The sequence below is a fragment of the Chelonia mydas genome, chromosome 2 (assembly GCF_015237465.2).
Source record: "Chelonia mydas isolate rCheMyd1 chromosome 2, rCheMyd1.pri.v2, whole genome shotgun sequence".
NCBI classification, from domain to species: domain Eukaryota; kingdom Metazoa; phylum Chordata; order Testudines; family Cheloniidae; genus Chelonia; species Chelonia mydas.
Window position 1 is genome coordinate 168,925,070 of NC_057850.1, and position 15,194 is coordinate 168,940,263.

General features: G+C 41.8%; 1 protein-coding gene across 2 annotated transcripts in view; it reads left to right on the forward strand.

The window, feature by feature from the left end:
- Nucleotides 1–947: 947 nt before the first annotated feature.
- The window catches only part of EGFR (epidermal growth factor receptor), a 223,370-nt gene continuing 209,123 nt past the window's right edge, over nt 948–15,194 (forward strand). Inside the window, exon 1 of one of the 2 annotated variants that reach the window (XM_037889981.2) lies at nt 948–1,469. In XM_037889981.2, the coding sequence (XP_037745909.1) occupies nt 1,346–1,469 (124 nt within the window). In that variant the 5' untranslated portion in view covers nt 948–1,345. The remainder of the gene's footprint in view (nt 1,470–15,194) is intronic. The other variant, XM_037889982.2, reaches the window with a different exon arrangement.

The window sequence follows — 15,194 nt, forward strand, 5'->3', positions numbered from 1 at the left end:
GGGGTAAAATGCACACAATGGGAACAGGTTTCAATCCCATAGAAGCCAGTAGCAAAACTCCAAGATCTAGTGCTATGTCATAACCTTTTTAATCATTAACTTTGCAAGGTAATTATTGATTAACTGACTTTTCCCTATGAGGTCCTTTATAAAGCTCTGTTGGCATTTTTTAAGTTCATCTGCAAATCTCTCCTTTGAAAGCAAAGGAGAGACCGACTGGTTTTAGCCTCCCACCTCAATCACCCACAATTGCTCCTTATCAGCCTTTTGTTTTCTGATAGGCTTGCTCAGTTACTGATTTCCATTTTAGCCTCCTCAAGAGCGTAGGAGACGAAATTTGCCAGCCATCCTCCGCTCTCTCACCCAGAGAGGAGGGCTGATCCTGAGTTTACTTACAGGGGTGTAAAGCAGGAGAGTCCAACAAAGTCAACGGAGTTAGAGTTAGGCCACATCTCGTGTAACCGCTGAAAAAAGAGAGGGAGTGAACGTGCAAGCGAGCAGGGCTACAGTCCTCTCCTGGCTTCCCTTCTAAGCGTTTCCCAGTCGTGCCTAGCTTACTCTGCCTCCTGTTGATGAACCAGGGAGACTTGAGGCAGAGGTTTATTCCTGCCCTCCCCAGGTAGGGGGACCGGTGGCGGGCAGGGCTGCAAAGCTGCAGCCAGAGCTAAGGTGCGATCTTCTCTTTAGCAAATGCTAATGCAGGCGGCAGGCTCCAGCTGAGGGGAGAGATGCCCTGGCTGGGCAGGGGTGGGACTGCTGGAGCCGGGGCCTATTGGCTGGGGCAGGGAATGTCCCCAGCCTCCTCCCCACCCCCCCGGGGCAGGTGAGCGCCCCGGCCGGCCCCTCACCTGGAGCCCAGCAGGGCGAGGCGCCACCAAGGCCGCCTCCTCCCCCTGCTCTTCCCCGCCCCCGTGCCCGCCCTCTCCTGGGCGGGCGGATTCCCCAGAGGGAGCCCCTGTGCGCGGCTCGCTCGCTGCGTGCGGGGAAGGTTGTGCTGCGAGCGGAGGAGCCGGGAGGAGGGGGAGATAGCGGAGCTGCCTCCTGCCTGAGCCGGCAGCTCCCTCAGCCCCGGGCGCGCCGCCACCGCCGGAGGAGGAGACCCGGGACCCGCCGCCGGCTCCCAGCCAGACCCCGGGCGCTTCCTCCGCCACGCACGTGGGCTGGGAGCCGCCGGGGAGCCCGGAGCCCCTTGGCCCCAGCGGCGCCGCCTCCGCCCGGTGCCCGGGCAGCAGCTCGGCATGGTCGGCAGAGCCGCGGGGTGCGGCCCCGGGGAGAGGAGCTGAGCGCCGCCGGAGGGACGAGGAAAGAGCCGCGCCGAGCCCCGGGGATTATTTCCCAGCCCGGGATGGGGGACTGGAGCCGCCGGCCCCGGGCAGCAGCCAGCGGGCGTCTGCGGGCTGGGCGAGCCGCTGTCCTGGTGCTGCTCCTGGCCCGCTTCTGCCTCAGCGCCGCGGTGGAGGAGAAGAAAGGTACCGATCGCGCCCCGCGGCGGGGAGGGGGAAGGAGCCCCGCTGCCCCCGGGACTGGGGCGGGGAAGCTTTAAACTTTCCCCCCGGCTCCCCAGCTGGAGTTCCGGGCGCCGGCCGCCGCTCCCCCAGCGCCGCGGTGCCAAGGCCGGGGCTGGGGGGGGCAATGTCCCAACTCCTTGGCCGCGCCAGTGACAGCTTCGCGGCGTGCCACTTCCTGAGTCTGGGGCTTGCTTTCTCGGGGGGGAGGAAAGCCAAGCCTCGGCACGTCCTTTCCCCATCACCCAGGAATCACACCGCGCCGCGATCTCCTAGGCTGGCTGAAGACGAAACGTCCCGGATTTTATCGGCACCTCTGTTAGCTCCCACTCTCCCCTTTACTAACTGGGGGGGGGGCACGTTCTGCCCTGGGTTGGTTCCGCCCGGGGGGCTGCCGGGGTGTGACCCAGCAGCACCTCCCTCCCTCCCCCCCCTTCCCCGCGATGAGTTTGCTAGGCAGCCGGGTCGAGCAATCCCACATCTTGTCAGTGTGCTTGGAAGTGTTTTAGTGCCTTTCGGAAGCATCGGTGGGGTAATAACCCACGAGGGGAGAGGCAGTGACAGGCTGCTGTGTCGGTTTCACAAGAGTTTAGGTTGCCCTACTAAGGGGTTACTACCCAAGGCTTATTCTCGTCTTCCTGTAACTAATACAGCATTGGGGTGGAGGTGGGGGGAGAGCAACGAATGATTCACGTGCATGCCTGAGCCAAGTAACTCGTGTTCCGCGCAAGCCGAAGTTTTGTAACAACTGCAGCGATGTTGGTCTCTTCGCTTGTCACTCTCACCTGCGCCTGATCTTTTCCTGAGCATTGTTTATCTGTCCGGCAGAAATACACCAAGGCAAAAGCTCATTATGTGTCCATTCCCCCCACTCTTCTTAAAAACGGGAGGCACTTCTACGTGTGGTGCCCACTCTAAACAAATTGGCAAGCTTTATGAATGAACTGCATGTCTCTTACCGTCTGCTGCGCTTGCTGTTTCTCTTCCTATCCCCTGCACTGAACTGCGCATATTGAGAATTGTGTAGACTAGTTTGTTGCAAGGTTTTTAATACGTTAAGGAACCGGTTTCAGCGTTGGGAGAAAAACAGCTTCTGGCTGGTCAAACAGTTTTTTTCTTTTCTTTTTCTTTTTCTTTTCTTTTTTCTTCCTTTTGTAAGTTTCAAGAGCAGGCAGCCAACTTCAGTTCCAGGCAAAATCGTCTTTATCTTGGAAATCCTCCAACAACAACACAATGCAGATTTTTGTTAAAAAAAAAAATCGCTTGAGAAAAGAAAGACCTGATAGTTTTAGAAAGTCTGGTAGAAGAGCTGAGCATAAGTGAGTTTGCATTTCGTGACTCTGGACAATAAAACCATCTTTGAAAAGGAGAAACACGCCTTTTTAGAAAAGCTAATTGCACAATCTTGAAATCAAGAGACACTCTGGTTCCAAGGAGCAAGTTCGTACCTGTTGTTGATGTAAGGAGGGCAGGGTTTTGGGGGGAGTTGACTCCCTTTGCTGTGATTGTGTAGCTCAGATAAAATTGTTTTGAAACACAGACTGAGTTTTAAAGTTCCTGCAGAATGTTTAGGTGCAAGGGTAACACTAAAGGTTATAGTATTAAGATGTAGCAATTATTATTGTTTTACCGGTATTACTGTCGTGTCTAGGAGCCCTAGGTATGGACCAGGACCCCAATCTATTAAATAGTCAGCAGTAAAGAAGTGATAACCAATATGTTTTTTCCCACAGTATAATTGTTTGGCAGTAGCTTTTCACACCAGGAGAGTTAGACCTGTTGGCAAAGATAGAATGCAGTATGCCATCTTCAAAATACCAGTTTCCTGATTGTTCACTGTAATGTATCATCACTATAGGTGAGCAGCAGAAGAGTGCTTTTTGGTGGCGTGTTACTGCTTCCATTGACTTAACTGGTAAAATTACCATTGAAGTGAATGATACAGGATGAATCCTCAAAATAGCAGTTTCAAATTTTAACATTTCTTTCAAAGTACTAGGTGGATGCTAGATTAGACCCACCTTCATGAGTCCAGAACTTGCCTCATGGTCAAGTACATGGGATCATCCTTTTGATACCACATATCCTGGGCCCTGACTCAGGGATGCTGGAATTAGGGATGCTGGGGGTGCCTCATGGTTCAAGTACATGGGAATCATCCTTTTGATACCACATATCCTGGGCCCTGACTCGGGGTGCTGGAACTAGGGATGCTGGGGGTGCAGGAGCACCCCCTGGCTTGAAGTAGTAATAACAACCAAATACACAGTTTCTGCTTTCAGATTCCCCACTATAAAAATTGATACAGCACCCCTCCCCTGACTGTAAATCCAAACATATTGTAATGAAGCTGTGTAGCAATACAAACCGATGAAGTGCTACAGTAAACTAAAATGATGCATCTAAGACATTTTAAATTGTATGTACTTTTGATCATTCACTTTTTAAAAATTTCAACTGAATGTCACTTCTTTACCATACAAAAAGCTGATTCTTCTTCTTTTTTTGTTTAAAAAAAAAAAAAAGATTAGATGCTCGTACAGTGCTTGTTAGAGTGCCAAAAATGTACAACTTTTAAGTTTTGGTTTTGGTTAAGGAGATGACTTTAACGTCGATATTTTATAAAATTATATCTTTCTCCAAACTTTGAGAATTAAAAACAAATTTCAATACAGCTTAGAGACAACTGCATTTATTGTTAATGTTGTTGGTGTTTTAATAATAAAAAAGGAATCAGGAACATTCCAAAACCAAACAGAACAGAATGATTGAAAATATAAACACACTGACTGAGATCAGAATCTGGCTCACACAAGTTGGTGTAAACCCAGATGAACACAACAGGTAAGCGAACATGCATTTTCATCAATCCAGTCTCAGTAATAGTTTTAATAGTAGTAATTGGCAATACTATTACTGGAAGTTTTTGACTAGTGCACTTCATCAATAGCTAACTGAAGCGTAACAGGCAAACCAGTGGCAGCAACTACAATTCAGATAACCTGCTTTCCACTGTACTCTGTATCGGTTTAGCTTTGATTTTCAGGGGTCAACCATTCATGTGAGCACAGTGTTATATACTGGGAATGTGCAAGGCAAAATACTGGGCAACTCATTAATTCCAGAGGTTCTCTTCAGTTTCCCACAGTGTCTGGTGTTTCGGATTTCTAATTTTCTTAAGGGTTTTTCATTTATTCATTTTCATCTGAAATAAAAAAACACATGTCCAATACACTGCAGTATTTGTACATCACTAAATGTATATTAGTATGCATGTTTATGGTGTCTTTTAGATTATTCTGTAGACTGCACAGAACAAAATGTTTTACTCTTGTTCAAATACTGCTTTATACTGCTAAACCAATGGCAAAAGTTTCTTTTACAACTTTTTGGGTCATATATTGTCATCTGTCTTCCAAATACCAATGGGAATTGCATGCATGGGTCAAGGACATTACATGGTCCCAGATTTGTATCAGAGCCATATATTACACTACATTGTAGCACAGAATTCCCATTGACTTACAATGGGAGTTTTGCATAAGAAGAGAAGGTGGAATATGCACTTTTAACATCTATGGGTTTGTCTACACAAACATACTTTTTGTAACAAATTAACTGTATTGGTTTAGAAACTGATATTGTTAAATTGGTGCAACCTCTGCTGTAGATGTGGTTATACCAGCATACAAGTGTGTATATTAGTATAGTTTATCTTCATAAAACAATATAAATTGTTCAAAAACTGTGTGTTGATCAGATCTTATTCTGGTGCCTTATGTATGAAAGGCTTAATCTTACCTGTTGTTTAAAAATAAACACACAACAAAAATGTATATCCATCCACTAAGGACCATATTGTACCCCCAGACTTAGTGCAAAAATTGCACTACCTTCAAGGGAATTTCTCGTATATAAGGAGGGAAACATATAGCAGTAAAGGTGCAGCCAAATATATATCATATATGGCCCTTGGTTTTCATCCTCAATCTATGCTTCTGGCAAAAATGGTCAGATTAAAATCCTTATGTGAGCAAAATTACTCTCAAACAAGATTGGGCCTTAAATTAAGACTATCTGTAGAAAATATATAGAAATGAATAAAGTATATCCATACCTGAGAGAAAAAATGCTAATATATTATTTATTGCAACAACAGTATATTAAGTGCTTTACATACAAGTAAGAAAAAAGGTACCTGCCCTGGAGACTAAATCCATTGTAATCCATCTATTAATTTACGGAGACAAACTCCTTCATGGAGTGTCAGACAATCTCATGATGTTTCTGAGGGCTGGCTCTTGCATTTGGGTATCTGCGTTTGCTGTAATCTTTGTGACAGATCAGTTTTAGGCAGCAGTATAAGTGACTGGTCCAACCAGTTTGTTCATAATGCTACAGTTCTTCCATGTTCCCTTTTAGATCAAACCTTACTTTGTTATGTAACTCTTCAAGAACAAGCATAGTGAACGTACATGCCTACCTTAACTCACTTTCATCAGATTGCTTGTATCTTGATGAAATGGTTTGGGATAGAAGTTGCTGATATTCCCAGTGGTGCTTGGGTTATTCCAAGTCTTGGTGATTCACGTGTGCATCAGAGGTACAATCACCTTGTATTTATGAATATTGTATTTAAGAAATGTACTAAGTTCACAAATATGCAAAATTAATAATCAGTATGTCATCTTGTTTGCCTTTATATCATACACATAATGAATATTCCTGTTTTACAATTACAGGAATTTGCCTCAAATTGCCTTTTAGAAGGCGAGTTTCTACCCTGTAGAAATGGCCTCCTAGCCAGAACAATCAAAATTTAGTCTCAGCTTCTTTTTGAGTTTCAGCCTGCCAAGACTCTGGGAATGTTGGCATAATGTGAAAGCTATTAAAAAAGATGGCAAAGATCTTATTTGCCCCCATGCTGGAAAGAGTGTGCCAGCTTTTTGTTTTGCAGATTTGCAATACGGTAGTCATGTTAGATCTGTAGTTGGCCTCTTGATACTTACATCGTACCTATTGCCATGAATAAGATTTTGCTACAATTATTCCTGCCCTTCTCACCTCAAAATTAGACCACAGTAATGTTTTCTATTTCAGGTTACTTCTAAAGACCATTTGGAAACTAAAGGTCGCATGGAATCCAGTGTGTCTACCTCCTAAGTAGCGCTTCACACATAGCGGTTGTACTGGTGATGCGTGAGCTGCTATAGCTGGCAGCCAGAAAGTCTGCTTCTCTTCCCAGGCTGTTGTGCCATAGTTGCAATTAGCATAATCTGTGGTCAGTGATGTGATATTACGCGAGGGGGCCCTTAACTCCAGAACTTGCTTGTCATGTAAGAATGGTTAAACACAGTCTAGACATCTTGATGATGAGGGTGGTATAAAAGCCTTGATAGATACAAATCATTGAAAGTCATCCCCTCTTAAGCAATGCTGTCATTCATCCTTATCACCTTTTAATGATTCAGTGAAATGCATAAAGAGGTTAAGGGCTGGTGATAGAGTTTTATCAGGTTTATGTTGGTCCAGACACAAAACATTCAGTTGAGTTTCACTTTGCACTTTATGGCCATGAGGTCATGGTACATGTGGTGGGAGTCTGTTATTTGATACCTCATTTGGACTCTGACATGTTGAGTTGACAATCTTTGTTAGACTTATTAGAACACATGATCTCACTCTTTAACTCATATCATTTTTATTTTGTTTGTTTTTCACATGCACCTCACTGCAAGGAAGGACAATAGTGCTATTTGGCTATTGTGTGCAATATGAAGTCCGATACTGTTTCTGCCTATATTAAATGGTTTACAGTATCAGAGAACTGTTATAGCAATTCTTGGCTTTCAACTATGTCAAAATAGACTATAATACTCCTTTATTTAGGGCCTAATCTCATTCTGCAAGTATCAGTACAAGTACAACTATGCCGCTGCAGTGTGTCTGATGAAGACACTTTAGGTGGATAAAAAAAACACCGTCACAAGCGGAATAAGCTATGTCAGTGGGAGAAGCTGTGCGCACAAACACTTTTGTCGGTTTAATTTATGTTGCTCGGGGTGTGTGTGGAATGTTTACACCCTGAGTGACTATATTTTGCTGACATAGGTTATGTCTACACTACAGCCTGAGGGTATTTGAGGAACAAAATATTGATAGTAGAGTACAATGCTCAACTTGTGTAAATTGAACTGGTGTGTGTGTGTTTAAAGCAGGGGTTTAGTACTACATGTGTCTTGCCTGCTGACAACTCCATATCTGACAGATGCAGGGCTCCTCCACCTATTAAGCTGGTATTTTAACTAGCCTCCTCTAGTGAGCTGTAGCTCACGAAAGCTTATGCTCAAATACATTTGTTAGTCTGTAAGGTGCCACAAGTACTCCTTTTCTTTTTGCGGATACAGAGTAACACGGCTGCTACTCTGAACTCTGGAGTGTTACTATGTATGTCTACGCATATGAAAATGAGTATCTGTGTGTTCATACGTATATACCAATATATAAGATAAGTGCAAATGCATAACAAATCTGAAGTGCTTGTTTCTCCATTTTAATTACCAAAAAAATAGAATACTTGGTATTTAGATGGCTTTTATATTTAAGTGACATCTTCTCAGTATAATGCAAACATTTAAGTAATTAATTGCTGTGGAAAGTGTTAATGGCTTGCACATTAGCGATCACTGATGTATAAGCACCCGTTAACTGCATCCCAAGAGTCAATTAGGGTATGTTAAAGCTCTCTAAGGGTATAGAAAGGTGGGTTAAAGCACTCACCTTTGTCTGATAGTTTAGGCTTTGCAGTTCCTTTGTGTTGCAGAGCAGCTACACAAGGAGGGTAGACACCAGACTTCTTTCAGGCCATGTGGTCTCTTGAGCAGCTTTAGGCCAGGTCTACCCTAGGAGCACTCAGCTGCTATAGCTATACTGGTCTACTATATTGGCAAAGTGCTCCTAGTGTGGACGCAGTTTATATTGGCAAAACTGCACTTTTGCCGATATGGTGTATTCCCGTCCCCCCCCCCCCTCACCTCTAAGCAAAACAAGCTGTACTGGACAAAGCACAGTTTTGCCGGTACAGCTGTCTCTCCACTGGAAGCTTTGGCCCGCACAGTTATATCAGTCACAAATCACACCCCTGACTGACATAGCTTTGCCTAGCCTTGGTCTACACTACAGCGTTAGGTCAACATAAGGCAGCTTATGACTAACTCTGTAAGCGTCTACACCTGTGGTTCTCAACCCGTGACCCACTTGCGGCCCAATCAGCACACAGCTGCATCCCATATGAAATCCTCAAGGCCATACAGGTAGTATATATATATTGTGTGGATTTGGCCCACATAATGCATAGGGAGCTGCATATGCAGCCCACAATGGTAAGTAGGTTGAGAACCACTGGTTTACACTAAAATGTAGCTCCCACTATATATTTCGCTGTCTACACTGACTTAACTCTACCTCCACGCGAGCTTAGGTTGATGTAATTAGTTTGACGCAGTGTCTACACACAGTAGACACTGCGTTGTTTATGTCAACTGTTGTTGCCTTTCAGAAGCCATCGCACAATGCCCCACACTGATAGTTAAATTGGTGCAAATATTCCTGGTGAGGATGCACAACGTCAACACAAGGAGCATAGTGTGGACATGCAAAAGCGATTTAATTACCGCGGTGCCTGTACATCAACATACCTTAGGTTGACTTAATTTTGTAGTATAGACATGCCCCTAGAGACGTTTTAGGTGTCAATGTTGGGCGCTCGGGAAGGAACAAGAGACTATGAAGCTGTGATGCTCTGGGGAGGGGAAGAGAAGGGCACAAATCAGCTGCTCAGTGGACAGGGCAATGGTGATTTACTTGAGGTTACTACAAGAAGAGAATTACCGGTGTTATGTTCAGTGAAACACTAATTACAAAGTCCATTCAAGTAAACATATTACAGGAAGATAATACTTGATTCCACATCAGTTTATGCTCCAAATGGGTAACTGACCTGTAAGGCCCTGGCAATCTGCTACTGGTTGGCAAAAGGGCAATGTAACCTTCACAATTCCTCTCTTAGGTAGCTAAGTATTACTTTGCCTACTGGCAGATTTGGAATCTGAGGCAGAGAGAGGTTAAGGAGTTACCTGATGCGACATAGAGGGACAGCTGAGATTTAGGATTTTGGCCTCCAGAACCATGCTCTAGCTACTAATCAACACTGCCTGTCATTTTAATGTAACCCACCTCCCACTTCTCCAGTTATGCTTATTGTCAAGCTTTGAAATAATATACATTTCATTCAGCACTGTATTTTCACTGGTGTACACATGTAAAGGCGGTTTTAGCATTTGCTGGGCTTGCAAGGACTGTGTGCTTCTATGTGTTTGTACAGCTTCTGTCACAAGGCGTTCCCATTGCCTGACTGGATCCTTTGAGCACTAGTGTGGTATAACTAATAATCAACCTCATAAGGAGAGCTCTCATGGAATATGCCAAGTTTGATACTTCACAACCAAAATACATTAAATCCTATTATATGCAAAAATTCTGGCTCCATATCCGCATTGCAACTGCTGATAGGGGATTATGATAACACACTTTAAGAGCCAATAAGAGAGTCCCCTGTGGATACTTAAATAATAGAGAATTGTAATTGTAGAGCCAAATTCTGGGCTGGTGTAAGCAGCTGCCTACTCACATCAGGTTTGAATTTACTCCTAAATCACTCTTCCACTGTAAATGCAATATAGTTTTAATGGTAGTTCTGACTTCTGTGATTTGGTGCTTTAAACAAAATATTACTCTAGTATTTGTATTACCATAGCAACTAGATATGTCAATTTCTGAGTTTCGATATGCATGCGCACTGCTGATTAGATTCAATTGTGTGCACATTTCAGAGTAGAATTTGCCCTGAGTGCAGAATAGTTAATATTTCTTTCCAAGTTCTATGCACTTATTTCCATTTATTGCTGCTGATGGTTCTATGTTTAAATACAGTCTAAATGATCCTTTGGTCTTGAAAATGCTACATTTTTTTGATTGCACACATAGTTTTAACAAGTTGTAAGTCTCTGTTTTTTAAACTGCATGTTTGAGAGTAGAAGTATATCTTTTAAATGAATTTGTTTAGCAAATTCATTTGCGTTTCCTGAGACTGATCCACTATGTGGAGGTATGTAAAACTGAAAGGGAATGAGGCAGGGCTGGGGGAAGAAGCTTGTTTTAGCAGTTGGGTCGGTTATTTCAACAATGCCTTCAGCAAAGAAGTAAGAAGTTTACTTACACAAATCAGTGGCTACTTTCCATGATTCAGATTGGAATACATATTTCAACGCATTTGGATGAGCAAATGGCTGCTAGTAAAGGAGACAACCTCCACAAAATAACATGGCATGTCACACATCTCACATTATTTACTGTGTCCTTTAGAATAGATGTGGTTAGGTGGGTTGCTGCTGGAATACTGTCACGTATTGAATCAAAGCCACTTAGCAAAGCCACTTACATTATATCCTAAGTCTATGGTTGTATTTTTACTTTTCAGTAAACAAAATTTTGACTGGGAAAATGCTTTCCTCTTCCTACCTACATTTTTATAATTTTTGAGAATTCTCAGGCAAGTTTCTCCTTTTTTCCTGCAATTGCTGTACCATTAGGTGTCCTGCTTACTCTGTTACCTTGGTTGTTTATGATGCTCTAAGTGAAGCAGTGCAATATCAATCCATTATCAGATTCATCCTTTCTCTAATGTGTGTATGTGAGGTATGTATTATCTCTAGTGCTTCCAAGAGGATGTGCTCCATGATCAATCAGGTCTCTTTCATCTCCAACTTCTGTTGTCCTGATTGGACTTCTGGTGACAGCAACAGTTTCCCAAGATGTTCCGAGATAAAGGTCGAGCTTGCTTTTTGTTTCCTAATGTTGTTATTGTTAATATTGTCTTTTATAGTAAATGGATTGTGCTGTAAAAGTTCCTAGGCACTGAGAAATAAGTACTACACATGTACAGTCTAGGGTCACCTAGCTACAGTGTTGTAACTAGTTATCCAATGCTATATATGGCTGACTAGGTTATTGTATGTTCTATTGATTAAGGGGTACATCTAGAAATACTGTGGTTTTGCTGTGGTGTAACAGGTTGGACTTGGGATCCTCTGGGATGGGAGTGGGGGGTCAGCATTGTCTGCGTACCTAATCCCTGGAGATTTATGTCTTCTATTTCCTCATTCTCCCTTCCTGCTTCTTTCCCCTTAATATAACTTAAATGATATCAGCTAATCTACAGTTAAGACATTGAGGATTCCAGTTTAACATTGTAGACTTGTAAGAAAATAAGGAAAACAAGCTTTCAGTGCCATATGAAAATATATTATTTCTATATGTGGCTAATATTTCTTTCACAAATAAAAGTTCAGGTTGGATTCCTTTCTCATACTTGAATGCCTGAAGCATAAATCTGCTAAACTCCTTATTATTTTCATATACAGTAATATGGAAAATGAGGCCATGGTAAAAAAAAAGAAAAAGTAGATACAATTATGACTTGGCAAAGTTAAGTATACATTTTTCATTTTGGAGGCACCTGGATTAATATTGTCTATTATGGCAAGTGAATACAGAACTTTAAACAAACAAACAGAAAAGTCCCCCAAATGTGTATGAAATGAAGTTGCAGTCGTGACTGTTCCTTTGGCAAAGTGCACTATCATGGAATGACTGAACAAGAATTTGGTGCTTTTAGCCATGAGCCAGTTGCTATTTCCATTTTTAAACTTCGTTTGGTGTTATAACTCAGCTTCCCATAAGGCTGAAACTTTATCCTCCTGCTTTTTAAAAAAGGGTTCGTTTTGTTTCGTGGCTATTCAGACTGGTCAGGTTTTGTTGTGACTTCCAATTTCTTTTTCTTTTCTCTGGCCTGTTTACTTTACATATTTTGAATTTCATTATGCCATGGGTAAATCCAAAGAGGAACATAACCTTTATTTAAAATTTCATGTAATGATCTGACTGGAGAAAGTTAGATTAGATTTAGGCGATCACTTTGTCCAACAGAGTGAGTGAAGTGCATATATAACATGAAAGATCACATCATGCACTTTACTGAGGTAAATGCAATAACTAGACACCATTCACAATATTGCTTCTGTGAAGCCAGGGGCAAAAAGTTGATGTCAGTGGGAGCAAATTAAAAACAAAACGAAACTGCACCAGTGTAAATCAGGAGTAAATTGGTGGGATCAATTGAGTTAAAAATTGAGAGCCCATTGTTTGCAGCGAATAACCTGACTAGTTCTAATGGGCAGAGTTAAGGCTGGAAAAAAGCTTCTTAGCTCTTCGTTTCTTTGCTTTAGCTAGTTGATAAGTCCTAAATGTTACTTTAATATGCAGGTTTTAGATATGCATCTTATTACTGGATCAATTTGAGCACTTTCTCAGATTTTGAAAGGATTACCACATGCTCATTTCCATTTTCAAGAAGGGATTCAGTTATTTTTGAACAAGTGTATTTTCAGTCTGTTGCCTTCTTAATAAGCTCTGCAAGCTGCTTTTTTTAATGATTTTATTATTTCAAAACTTGTTCTTTCTCTTTTTCTTTCTTTTTTACTTTTTAATGAGACCGTCTCTGAGGCAGCATCATTTGGTCACAGATATCTATACCAGAATAAGTAATCCAGCAACACCTTCTCTGGAGTCTCTTTTTCCATCAATATATATGCTGCTTCTATCAATACACATACATGATTCCCCTTGACACTACCAGGAATATTGTTTGTGAACAAGTAAGGGGGAATAGACCCTTAACAGAGTAAGGGTTGGTTAGTACTTCACGTGAATGTATTTTAAGTCTTGAACAGCAGCCCGTTGTGCTTCAATTAATACAAGCTACCAACTGGATTAAAAGAGTAAAAATTAACTATTAATTAACAAAGCGTCTGTTTCTTTTGTGTCTGGCTGGTACTAATTATGAACATAATGAATTAAGGATAGCACAGGGCATCCAAGAAGCTCCTGGTATCAAAAATTTATCAAAGTTCTCGGAGAAAATTTGTTGCCCTCTGATATAAATTGTTCCTTCCCTCCCCCAACTGCATTTCTAGATCATAAATACCATACTTGTCTGCTCATGTACTGTCTATATTTTGTATTTATTAAATTACGTGAAAAGAGTACATAAGACGGTCGTTGGCATTTACAAGAGAGACTCTGAGACTGTTTCTTCTTTTCATACAGTGGAAATTGGACCCTGCCTGTAAACTATTATCAAATAATGTTTCAAATGCTCAGTCATTTTAGAAGGAATAAGCCTGTTACTTCTATCTGAGTAAACAGACTAGCCAGAATAGATGGGATTATAAAATAGATTGTTCTGGAGCAACATTGTGTTATTGAAAATGATGCTATCTCACTGGTAATCATATTGTTAGACTTTATGGCTCATAAACTTTGATAAAGGCATTTGTAAAATTGTCAGTAAGAATTCTTACCTTTCGGAGGTTTCCAATGAGCTTCTTCAGTCCCCTTAATAAATTAACACCATCAGCTGTGTTCTTGTAATTACACAAAATAACACTTTCATTCCATGGATGTAATACTTCTATTGGAAAAAAAAATGACACTGTCAGCTTAAAATTTATGGGCCAGATCCTCAACTAGTGTAAATCGGCAAAGCTCCATTGACTAGCTTGCACCAACACTATTCATTATCTGTGTTGCCAATAACACCTTAGGTTATTAGGAAGGAAAGAATTTTAAAATTTGCTATGTCGTTAGTTATATTCTTTAAACATTTTTCTCTATTTGGACAAAAAAATCAATTGTTAGTTTTACTTTGGTTTAATTGTCAGTTTCATTTTCAGGCTTTTAATGATGCAATATTGGAAACTGACCCTGCAGTGGAATGTGTGTTTAAAATGTGCTTTAATTGGCATTCTAAAATTTTACAGAAACATTTTAGCTTGTGTATACAGTGTGTGTGTGTGTATATATATATATATAAAAAACTTTATATTTTGTGTCAATCATAAGTTGATAATGTCCTTTTAAATTTTTCTCATGGTTACTATTCCCGGCTGCCCCTACTTCCTCCTCATGACTGGTTAAGTAAAAATCATGTGACATCTGTTCATAGGTAATGGGAAATCTTCCCTCTGGAGAGAGGAAGAGTGAGAACAAACCACACGTGACAGATGTTTGTCAGGTTGCTTAAGGCACTACTGGAAGGTACTTGCATACTATGGTGATGAGGGCAATATGTATAAATTAGTTCACACAAGCAGTGAAATAGCCCAAGTCAGAGAGTATTGGTGATAGCTGATACTAACGCCTACAAAGGGGCAACACTGATAAGGAGAAGCAAAGCAGAGAGCTGAAAATGAACTCCAGAACTTTCCAATTCTGTCGTCTTAGTGAGATGAGAACAGCCTGTCCACCCGCCCAGCCCACTGAATGCTTTGCCCCCAACCCCAGTGTGCTACTAACAGAGAGATGAAATTACAGGCACTAGTCACAATACAACTTTGTGCTCTGCCTCCAGCTCCCTGGTATATCTGGTAGCAGGGGAGTGAAGTTGGGGTCATCATGGAGAACTCAAGGATCTCTTTGGTGCTCCCTGGTATCTTTCCAGATGAGGATAATCTGGCCCTGTAATTTTGCAACGCATTTCTTCTTCTGAAAAACCTGCAGTGATGCATCTAC